The sequence below is a fragment of the Bacillus rossius genome, chromosome 11 (assembly GCF_032445375.1).
Source record: "Bacillus rossius redtenbacheri isolate Brsri chromosome 11, Brsri_v3, whole genome shotgun sequence".
Taxonomy (NCBI): domain Eukaryota; kingdom Metazoa; phylum Arthropoda; class Insecta; order Phasmatodea; family Bacillidae; genus Bacillus; species Bacillus rossius.
In genome coordinates, this window is record NC_086338.1 from 45,457,958 (window position 1) to 45,470,295 (window position 12,338).

The 12,338-nt window shown below is 38.4% G+C and overlaps 1 protein-coding gene across 1 annotated transcript in view; it reads right to left on the reverse strand.

The window, feature by feature from the left end:
* Positions 1-537: 537 nt before the first annotated feature.
* Positions 538-12,338, reverse strand: part of LOC134536903 (nose resistant to fluoxetine protein 6-like) — a 55,059-nt gene continuing 43,258 nt past the window's right edge. The window contains exons 10-14 of the mRNA XM_063376981.1: positions 10,377-10,506; positions 8,487-8,679; positions 4,750-4,892; positions 1,289-1,391; positions 538-613 (exon numbers count right to left, since the gene is read on the reverse strand). Of these exons, the coding sequence (XP_063233051.1) occupies positions 561-613; positions 1,289-1,391; positions 4,750-4,892; positions 8,487-8,679; positions 10,377-10,506 (622 nt within the window). The 3' untranslated portion in view covers positions 538-560. The remainder of the gene's footprint in view (positions 614-1,288; positions 1,392-4,749; positions 4,893-8,486; positions 8,680-10,376; positions 10,507-12,338) is intronic.

Here is a 12,338-nt window from a genome sequence, read left to right on the forward strand (position 1 = left end):
AATATGAAATTCGTTAAGACGTTCAATATTGGATGCATTATGTTAAAAACATTCGAAATATTTTTACCTTATGGAAAATAAGAAAATGTTAATTTTTTTTTTAAATTGTTGGACATATAGGATGTTTAGTAGGCTACATTAAGTTCTAAAAACGTTCCAGGAGTTTATAGAAGTTTCCAAAATATTTCTAGTATAACTAGGTACTCCGAAATCTACCTACCCCTGTAAGCTGTGCCGAAAGGGATTTTTATGGTATGTGTTTCTTCTTTGTTTCTACTATAAAAGTATTCGTAAAGTGTTTCGGCAAAAAAAAAAAAGAAGTAAATTTGAGGACTAACCCCCCCTTTAGCAAAATAATCTCAATATAAATTTTATAAATATCATACAATTTTTGATGTAGGGATTTTCAATGTAATATAAGGATGTTAATGCCTTTAAAAGATATATTAATGTACGGTACAAAATAATATTGACAATACATTAATAATATATGTTTTATTTAACATATATAAAAATATTATTTAAAATTTACATAGTATTTTTTTTTCCATAACTTACGGTCATTTATTGTTATTGTTTGAATTGGTCTTCGTTAATGTCTTCTTTACTGGTCCTGAAAATAAAAATGGTTGTCTGTAAAGTCGGTTTACGGACGATTGTTTAACGTGACAACGTCATAACAAAACACTGGTGAAATGATTGCATAATTTTATGAATAAAATTTAATCATTTTTATTGAATTATCACTATTTTGTATGGATACAAAGAAGGAGTGAAATTAAATCTACAATTTAATTGATAAATTTACTTTTATTTGCACTCATTAATTCAAATATGTTTATTACTTTAACGAAGAGATTATTTTAACTATAAATTTTATAACATGTTTGCTATTTAACTTCTTCCAATCTGTGTTATTCTGTTAAGGATAGGACGATGTTAGGAAAAGTAGGAAACGAATGGGAGTGTTTCAAGTTTAATGTGCCTCGAAAAAGTCAAATCGGTGGTTGTTCCAATCGAGTGGAAGAGAGATAAATGTGGCGCAAGCGTACAATGAGCGTAACGGGACACAGCGTAACGGTACAATGTGCGTTACGGGATACTTTTTCGTGCGTGCAGTTGGCGTTCATCGATTTATTAGACGTTGTCACGTCAAAAATTGTGGTTAGTTATTATAATTTATCAAGCACCATTTCCGCAATATTTTGGACGGAACAAAATGGCGATGGCGAAGTTAAAAAAATGACTTCACCTACGTCACAGCGTTGTCACTCCGTGGTCCACTCACCTCTCTCCATGAGAATGCTCTTCACTTCCTGCAGCGGCAAGTCGAACAACAGAGTCATGGCGACTGAGACGGCCAGGGTCGCCAACACCTCCCCTCCGTCGATCTAAGGACATGCGACAGCGGTGCTAAGTTTCGGGAAGCCTTAAGATGTACATCAAGTTCTGTCCCTGCCCGAACACGCCCGAATATTCATCTTAGGCCAACCTCGGGTTTATTTATATATATTTATATTTCTATGTTTATTTTAATGCAGCTATACTAACCTAACTAACCGTTACCTAACCGACCACTTTTAATATTTATTCACTTTTCCTGCGCAAAAATAAAACAAATCCCGAGTTTGGCCGAAGGTGAATATTCGGGCAGGGACAGAGCTTGATGTACATCTTAGGTTTCCCCTAAGTTTCAGGACGCGGCTTCAGGAATACACAAGACCCAAGAAAGCAACGCGAGAATCAGCAGATTTTCAAATTCTTGCGCTTCGGCTTGCGTTTACGCAAACATTTTTGCACACAGAAGGTCACGATGTTGTTTTTTTTACTACAAATAATACGTTTCCAATTGTTGCGGCTTTCGCACAGTAAAGAATACAAAATTTTAAAATCAAATTGTTGAAAGTTTTATATTTTTCTTCATTATAAACGTGAATCATCAAAAGAGTTCCGAGGAAGAACATTGTTTTAGAATGTTTCATTATTTCAGTTTTAGGGCTGATAACGACTTGCGATTCGTGCTTGTTTAACGAACGTGATTCTCTTGCGTTGTTTGCGTGTTGCGACGTTACGTCCCTTGCGTAGTTCACTGATACAAGAATATATAAATTCTAATGGGAATACACAGTCAATGGTATTGAACAGCTGTCTTTTTTTTTGTAATTATTTTAGGTAGATTTCGAAGAAAGTCTACCTATTATAGCCATTACCATGGTGCGACTTCCAAGAATGTTAACATAGTTTTTCGTTTCATAGTCCATAGACCCAAAAAACATCTATGTGTATACGCTATATATATCACATTTTTATGGACACAACTGCAGTAATTTTGCCCAAATCACTTCCAAACTGATAAAAAAATATAGTAATGTAAAATCTCGGTGGAGTTCGTTAATGGATAAATTCGACCAAAGTAGAAATTCGAAACGTTTTATTGAAAAACAGAAAAATCGATTTAAATCCCATACTATGACAAATGTTGCATACGTTTAACGTTATTTAACTCGTAGAAGTAATACGAAAAAAGTTTATCCAACAAAATTTTTGATATGACCAACCAATACCTTCAAGTAGTGAAAAAAAAAAAAAAAACACTAGTTGGAGGACAAAAACAAATCCATAACTCCCTTAGTAGATATACCATCGAATCAGTTAAAATTGTTTGTAAATTTTGTAACTTTTATCTAAAACTTGTCTCAAATTTTTTTTGATAAGACGAAACATTGTTGCAAGGGGTTGACAAAATAAACCGGGATGAAATAAGAAAAAATTCGTAATTTTCGTACCGTGTACACACTATTCAATCAGGTTTTATTTATTACAAAACTTAAAAATACTAACTAAAACTTTTATATGAAATAATTGCTTAAATGACCAACAGTTACAGTAAAGGGTTGATAATTACAGTGTTTACAGGACAAAAAATGCATAACTCAATATCAAATCCGTTCTAATTGTTTGTACAACTTATAAATATTATCTAAATCGTTTTATGTAACCATCTTTGGTTTAACCAGCAATTACTTCAAAGGGTGAAAAAAAAAAATCAGACATATAAGGACATAAATTGTATAACTCCCTTATTAGGAACACTATAAAATCTTTAACAATGAAATGTAAATCTAAAACTTTGGGATGACACAATTTTTGATAAGACGAAGCATCACAGCAAGGGGTTTTAAAAAACTGAGTTTGGAATAACAAATATATATATATATATATGTTTCATACAATGTACACTATCGAATAAGTGCTGATTGGTTTGTTTCTTAATATTGTCTAAAACTATGATATGACGGGAAAAAGGGTTGAAAGACAAAAAAAATCATAGTTTTTTTTTAGTAAGAAAACTATCAAATACATTGTAACTTATTGTGAAATTCCTAAACATTATTTAAAAACTTTGGTTGAAACAATTTTTTAAAATTTACTATCAAATTCGTTCGAAGAAGTTTGAATAAGTTTCCAGAACCAGTAAGTACTTCGAAATCTATCTACGCCTGTAGGCTGTGCCAAAAGGGATTTGTTTCTAATTTTTTCATTGTAATTACATAACAAAAATGTTACAAAGTGCTTTAAAAAGGGGTTAAATATGAAAGCCTGAGTAATTAAAGACAATACCACTTCAACCTACTAAGAGTAGGTTTATAAACTAAGCAAAAAATGAAACAATGACGCAACACGCTAAGAAACTGAAAAAAAAAATACATTTTTTAAAGCACGAAAGTCGCAAGATGTTACCAGCCCAACGGCTTGAAATTTTAAGACATTTTTTCCCTGCTTTTCTTGACGATTATGTTTTTCATAATTTGTGTTTTACAGGTGTTATTTTATTTCCCTTTTCGAAAGTTTAACTAGCGAAAACGATCCATATAGTAGCAGAATCACCGCCTCCTGGAAATATAACGTATGCGTATTTGAAAGTTTTCGGAATATGTACTTCACTTCAAATATGGAAGGCGGAAATGCAAGCAAAAACGCAAGAAGTTGGAAGTTGATCGATGCTTACGTCCAGTGGGGGATCCAGGATTTTGGTTTGGGAGGAGCTTGACCCAGCTGAGGCTATGCTTTATCAAGGCAAACACTAAAACAATAGTGGACCCAGATGATTTGGGGGGGGGGGGGGGGTGGCTTGAGCCCCTTAGCCCCCCCCTCTGGATCCGCTACTGCTTGCGTCGACTTTTTGCACCTTGAGTTGGCAGGTTTTTAAAAAAAACTTTTGTTTAACTTTTTTTTGCGTCCTGCTTTCTTGCATTATTTGCGTACTTTATAAACTCGTTCTTAGGCTTGTAGGTAAATATATTTTTATCATCTGAATCCGTTATTAACTTCAGTTCATTCATCTATTTTCATGTAAAAGGTTAAAGCTAATTAGATACATAAGTATGGTTATGGTAAATTCGTAATTCGACAAGTTTTGGATAGAAGATATAAAATTGCGAAGTATAACGTAATTAAAAAACAAAACAGATTCACGTTACAAGGCTATTTTGTGATGTTAATCCGTCAAAAGGTTAAAGCTAATTAGATACATAATTATGGTTATGGTAAATTCGTAATTTGACAAGTTTTGGGTAGAAGATATAAAATTGCGAAGTATAACGTAATTTAAAAGAACAAAAAACAAATTCACGTTACGAGGCCATTTTGTGATGTTAATCCGTCAATTAAAGCATACAAACAACACAAAGTGATAAAATAATTAACTAAAATCTGTAGGTAAATAAATAAAACAAACCTTGCACTTACACTTTTAAGAATGTGGAATTCTTGCTCAGATCGAATCATTCCCGCGTTGTAGAAGAATATCGTGAACTGCGTGAGGTACACGGAGTACGAGATCCTGCTGATAGGTGCCAGCACTCGCCACGTGAGGAAAGAGTTCACGAATCCTGCAAAAGATCGCGCTTCAGTACACCAGCAGTGGATTTTATATTAGCGAATTGCATCTATTTATTTTATTTATTATTCAATTTTTGGTTCTGTAGATCCCATATGGAGGTAAGGACTCCGGGATATAGAACAAGTCAATTAATACAAATATATACATATATACAAACAAACTGTACAACCACAAAAACTAGATATTACATAGTACTTTTACATTTCAAAAGTAAGAGAGAGAGATAAAAAAAAAAAAAAAACATAGGTACATAAGAAATTGTATAAACTGAAGTCTAAAGCTCAGAGTGAATAGTTAGTTTACAAAACTCAATATTTTTCTCCTCGTTTTGTAATGTATTTAAATAAAATTTACCAGAGTTTAGTTTTCTTATCTGTTATTAGGTCAAAGAATTCTATCAGAGAGTAGGAAGGATGTTCTAACAGAACTTGTTTGATTCTTCTTTTGAATATAGGTAAATAGGTTATACTTGTGACATTTTGTGGCAATAAGTTGTAAATTTTTATGGCTATGTAATGTGTGCCCTTTTCATACTGACTGGTATTATGAACTTAATATTTAGCAAATTAATGTCAATTACAAATAACTAGCAGTAAAATCACACCGCCAGTGTGGGATTGAAGTCTCGGGTTGGGCCTAGCTCCTCATTTCAAATTCTTTCCGTTTGTTGGTAGGAATTATAAAATTTTAGGATTTCAGCCAAAAAAAAATGGGGGGGGGGGGTGGGGGGGGGGTGGAGGACCTTCACATATATATATATCCCCTCCCCTTTTCCGAGTACGTCATTGATTTTTATAATATTGCATGCCATACGTACATAATTATTTGTAAGTGTTGTGCACTGTTCACATAAACATAAGTCGATCAATAGTTGAGAATTCATAACGCGGCATTCATATTATTAAAATATTGTCATAGATGATAAGGCGAATATGGAAAACTTGTAAAAAAAAAATCGCGAGACAAGTGATGGCGAACCTGGCGGTGTGGAGTGTAACCTACGTTTTCAAATGCGTGAAACTCGTTACAGTAGTGGCATCTAGCGGCGTAGAGTGTAAATAGCTTGAAAACAATGCAGTGAAGTGTCTCACGCTTCACCCATGCTAATTGGCCAGTTTCCCCCGTATTGTATTAGTTTATAGAGTGCATGTCTGTTCTGAAGTTGAATTCATTCCGGTAGGCAACTGTTTGGCAAAATACACCCTAAATGTATGATGAATATTGTGGGTGTAAAAAATGTGAAATTTAATGTGTTTCTCAATCACATACAGGCTAACGTGCAAGTGTTTTCTTCAAGAAAATTATATTTACAAGTTTTTAAATTTACATACATAGTTACAAAATAGAGCGATGTTCTCTGGAACACTTTAGTAAATAAAAAAAAGCTTATACTAGAAGTTTGTTTATTATTTTGAAGGGAACTGCCTTGAAACAATTATCATGAAGTGAGTATTTATCACCAAGAAACTAGCATTATTTTTCTATTTAGATTAGAAAAAAAAAGCCGTAGAGGTGGAAGAGAGTGATTATTTTGTTTGGTGGGTCGCCATAATCACAAGCGTACGCAGAATTTCATATTAAAAAAGGGGGGGGGGGGAGGGGGATTAGAACCTCTTAAGGGGCCCGCCTACCTGGGCACACATACGGTGTGCAGAGCTTCAGGAAAAACAACGCGATTTCAAAACTACTCAAGATATCCGAGTGGGGCCTATTTGCGAATAGCATTTAAGAGTTCGCTGAGGACCGAAAAGTACTTTTAATTTCGGATTAAGTTTTTAAACTGTATTTTTAGAAGCGTTAAAATGCCTAAAACGCGTGTTTTCAGAGTAATTTTTAGGCATAAAACAATCAGTACAGATTCTTGAAAGCACTTAAGGGGCTTGCATAACACCTTTATCTTCATTTCTCCGCCATATAATGTTACGGTCACCGCTCAAATTTCACAGTTATTCTGTGACGACGAGAAGACTGCGCGCCAGTCCAGAGGAGACACCGCGCTAGAAGCACCAGCGAGCGTCGCGCTTATCATCCCGCCTCACTAACACATATACACCCCTGACGAGGCGGGCCCCCCGCTGTTTGTTTTCAAATTATTTCTAATTGTTTTTAGGAATGCGGTTTTTTTTTGGGGGGGGGGGGAGGGGGGAGAGTGGACATATCCCTTCACGCACACGCTCCTGTTTAACATTTTGATTTCAATTATTAACATGGCAAAAATATTTTAAAAAATCTTGGCAAAATTTTTTTCGTCCCGTCATCAAACTCTCGAAGCTTCTGCACTCAACCAGCTCAGTTCTATTTTCATTTTCTTGGCTTATGGGTGTAGGCCGTGTCAGATAATTGTCTTGCGACGTTTCGGCAGTCATTGCAGCTGCCATCATCAAGTAGACTAAGTAGACTAAGTCTAGTCTATTAAGTCTACTTAGTCTACTTGATGATGGCAGCTACAATTACTGCCGACACGTCGCAAGACAATAATTAACCTGACTCGGCCTTACGCCCAGAAACCAAGATAATGCAGTCAATGGCCGTGAGGAAGCCTGCGATATTTTATAAGTTCTATTTAATTTTTTTTTGGGGGGGGGGGGGGGCGGGCGACGATTCGTCGCACAAAAGAGCAGACCCGGAAACGGGGCCCAGCAAACATATGAGCGCAGTTTGCACTCTTTCAATCTGTGTGTTGGCCATGGGGGACGCACCACAACGCCGAACGTACAATAACGCCGAAAACCATAACGCCGAAATTCCTAGTTGACCACAACGCCGACAGCTAGAAAACTGCTGTGTACCACAACGCCGAAATACATTAACCCCGAAAATTCATTCAGTTGTTTTTCATTTTGCTTCTGTGGCCCCCCCTCCCCGCAGCAACATTTTTCGGCGTTACTGTATTTCGGCGTTGTGGTACACAGCAGTTTTCTAGCTGTCGGCGTTGCGGTCAATTTGGCATTCGGCGTTATTGTACGTTCGGCGTTATTGTACGTTCGGCGTTATTGTACGTTCGGCGTTGTGGTATTTCGGCGTTGTGGTAACGACCCTTGTCCATGTACCTAATTCTCTGTCAGAAGCGTTTCACAAGACAGTGAGTGTTTCACGAGAACGACGAATTGTCGCGCCCGAAGAAGCTCTGTGGAGGTGGTGGTGGGGAAAAGGGGAGAAGGGGAGAAGGGGAGAAGATGAGAAGGGGACAAGGGGACAAGGGGAGAAGGGGGGAAGGGGAGAAGGGGAGAAGGTTAGAAGGGGAGAAGGGGAGAAGGGGAGATGGGGAGATGGGGAGATGGGGAGAAGGAGAGAAGGGGAGAAGAAGAGAAGAAAGGAAGGGGAGAAGGGGAGAAGGGGAGAAGAAGAGAAGAAGAGAAGAAGATGAGAAGGGGACAAGGGGAGATGGGGAGAAGGGGAGAAGGGGAGAAGGGGAGAAGAAGAGAAGGGGAAGAAGGGGAGATGGGGAGATGGTGAGAAGGGGAGATGGGGAGACGGGGAGAAGGGGAGAAGGGGAGAAGAGGAGAAGGGGAGAAGGGGAGAAGGGGAGAAGGGGAAAAGGGAGAAGGGGAGAAGGGGGGAAGGGGTGGATGGGGTTCCTCACCCCCGCGGCCAGAGTGGCAGGCCAGCACGACCCAGCCCAGCGCCAGCGACCAGCACAGCGGGGAGAGCGCGGCGTAGGCGGCGCCGGCGGCGGCGTCGTGGCGGTAGTCGGGCGAGGCGGCGGCGGCACCTTGCGGCCACAGGGAGAGGCGCGCGGCCCAGGCGGCGGCGGCCCAGCCGGCGGCGGCTACCACCTGCGGCGGAGAGAGTCGGCGCGCGCATGTCTTCGCCGCGTCAACGATTCTGTTACCTCGGAGGCGCCACGGTATTAATGGGTGGTGTTCCGTCAGATGGCGAGATTAAAGAGCGAGCGAAGCCGCGGGTTTTAAGCTAGCATTATATGTATTTTTATTAATAAAAAAATATTTAACATTTACACAAATCAAAAATTTTTGTAGAAAGACACCGGCCAATAACATTAGCTACTGGGTAGGTATGCAACAAATCAGGTGAGTGCTCGCCTGCCATTGGCCGCACCGGGAGAGGGGCCAAACACACAAACACACACACACCTGTTAAAAAAACAAAAAAAAAACAGTACTGTCCAAAAAAAAGCGGACAGCGATGTCCATGTCCCCGCCCCCTTTGCTTAGCAGCTGTTTTGTATGTACTGTGTCCAACTTTTCTTCCCGAACCGTCAATATGTTTCCCGTAACCAAACTGCTTGTTTTTTAATGCACGAATGTTTGCACCCCGCGTGAAAAAGCCCACGGGTTTTCACCTGGTCCCAACTTAACTAGTTTTATTTAGTCTAGGATAGTCAGTGAGGGGGAGTTAGCCATGGCACCAATCGTAAGCCATGACTGGCCAATCCCCTCTTCGAACACACGATGCATGGCTTAAAACCTGCATGATTAGAGCGTATAGGCTTCGGCCTGAGACGCACTTAAAGAGTCTTCCTACCTAGACCTCCTCACAAACACTCTTCGTTTTAAACTTACTTTAGGGGAAAAAAAATTGACGGAAGCAGATCTCAGTTCCCGAAACGACGAAATTGTTTTGTCCTAGGAAAGCCAACTCTGTTCGTCCGTGCCGTGATCGATGTGCTGTCCATAATATCTGTTTTGAATCATCGTTGGGTTCGTCGGTTTGCTGCTGTGTTGCCCAAAGGCTGTTATTTGTTTGTTTCCTGTTCTTGTTATATTTGTCTCGTCGTTATCAGCTCCTTGTGTTCGTCTGTTTCGTTATAATTATTACTGATTAATTCCCTTCACGGAATTCTCTAAGCTGTTTGCGCATTCATACATTATGCACCGTCTGATTTTGGCTTGTTTTTGACGTGATGACGTCTAATAAATCGATGAACGCCGGCTGCACGCACGAAAAATGGTCCTGTTACGCTCATTGTCCCGTTACGCTCATTGTACGCTTGCGCCGCATCTATCTCTCTTCCACTCGATTGAAACAACCATCGATTTGACTTTTTCAAGGCACATTAAACTTGAAACACTCCTATTCGTCTCCTACTTTTCCTATCATCGTCCCATCCTTAACAGAATAACACCGATTGGAAGAAGTTAAATAGCAAACATGTATAAAAGTTATAGTTAAAATGATCTGTTCGTTAAAGTAATAAACATATTTGAATTAATGAGTGCATATAAAAGTAAATTTATCAATTCAATTGTAGATTTTATTTCACTCCTTCTTTTGTATCCAAACAAAATAGTGATGATTCAATAAAAATGATTCAATTTTATTCATAAAAGTATGCAATCATTTCATCAATGTTTTTTTTTTGTCATGACGTTGTCACGTTAAACTATCGTCCGTAAACCGACTTTACAGACAACCAATTTTTGTTGTTGTTTATGTGACGCCTCTGTTTCGTTTAGAAATTAGTGAATTAACGGTAATTGCAATCAGCATGCAGAAGGTTCTTGGCACTCGCCTGCGGAATGTGAGTCTTCTTGCCGGCGTTGTGCAGGACGCAACCCAGCGCTATGCCCAACAGGTACGGCGTAGCCCTGTGCGTCGGGATTATGTACAGGTGATCGGCCGCCTTGTACAGTTGCTCCACCCTGGAAAACACGACAGGGTTCCTAGACGTACCAATTTTTACGGTACACGTACCATACTTATACTACCTTTAAGAACTTCCCATCCCTCTTATGTGTGAAGTTGAACTCCTAAAGCGCTTGGCGTTAACGCACCCGTGTTTTTTTTGTTTGTTATTGTTTACTATTGAGTGGATCCATAAAACATGAAAAAAAATATATGGGTGCGTGTACTTAGGTACGCGCGTGAGAAGTTATACTTTTTTGGCATCATTAAAAAATAATTATTAGTTGCATGCAAAAATAGTGCGTGGAGTCCCTCCGCGCGGAAGAAGTGAAACTTCGTAATGTGGAAATGAAAATAGGAAAGGGGTAGAAATTGATTTTTAGGGAAATAATATTGTATCAAATCAAACTAAAAAAATAAAGGAAATAAATTCGCAACGATTCATAGATTGATTTTCAGAGAGAGAGAGAGAGAGACTTATTGAATGTCTATAAAAACTAACTTTTTTATTTTTTATGAGAGCAGATTTTCATGAAATAAATCATGAAATCATTCAACGATAAAAGCTATTTATTTAATTAAGCGGACGGGTTCGCCCCAAGGAGAAAATTGGCGTGGCGAGACCTCGTGGACATAGAGAAATGACACACACTCACTATTTATGTGTCTATGAAACATGATTTTTTTGAGATCTTTATTTTTTTCTTACTCTCTACTTAGTTCCTTACAATAACATTCACTCTCGCTCTCTCTCTTTCTATTACCCTCCCCAGGAGCGTTAAACGTTTAACGCAACCTTGTTGGAAGTTGCATTAGAAGTATAATTTCAAAAAATAATTATGTGGAGATCAGAAATTTTTAACCACCTTAGGAAACCAACAGTTCACAGGGATGGAAGCCACACCCAAACAGTTCCGAAATTCTCCGACGTTTGCCGATAGCTCGTGATGAAAATACTGTATTGCAAATTGCAAGGATTTATATATTTTTCGGTCATAGAGTATTATATATAACGCTAACCTAATCTAACGGCTGATTCATTTTATTTATGATCACCTAATACATATAAACTAACCGACCCTCCCAGAAAAAAAAAACTAATTATTTGTTGCCCTCACCGAACCTAACCTAACTTAACCACAGTTTCATTTTATTTACGATCACATAATCTAACCTAACGAACTATATAAAAAAAAATATTATTTGATGCCCTGACCGAACCGAACCGAACCTAACCTAACCAAACCTAACCTAACCTAACCGAATCTAAACGAACCTAACAACAGTTTCATTTTATTTACGATCACCTAATCTAACCTAACCGACTATCCAAAAAAAACTATTATATGTTGCCCTGATCGAACCGAACCAAAGCTAACCGAACCTAACCACATCCAACTGAACATAACCTAACCCAACCGAACGTAAAGTTTTATCTCGGTAAACTTCGGAACTATTCGGGTTGGGGTTGCGGCCTTCATCCCTGCGAACATGCGGGAAGCCTTCATTTCACAGACGAGAGAGCCACACCCGAAGTTCCCCGAAGTTCATGCTCGCTTTTTTTTTCCATTCTATCTCATTGTATAAACCGGTGTGACATTAAATTTTGCGGTCGATTAGGATAGGTTAGCTACATTATAAATACTTTAAAACATTGTGGATTGGTTGGTTGTATTAGGTAAGTATAGCTACATCAAAAAATGCTGTAAAATCATTTTATGGTTGCTTAGCAAATAACTTTTTAATATGTAGCTCTCCAGGGCTAGGAAACCGTTTGCATGATTTCGCAGTATCTTTAATGTAGCTATCCTAACCAAAACCAACCGTCCACAATGTTTTAAAAGTATTT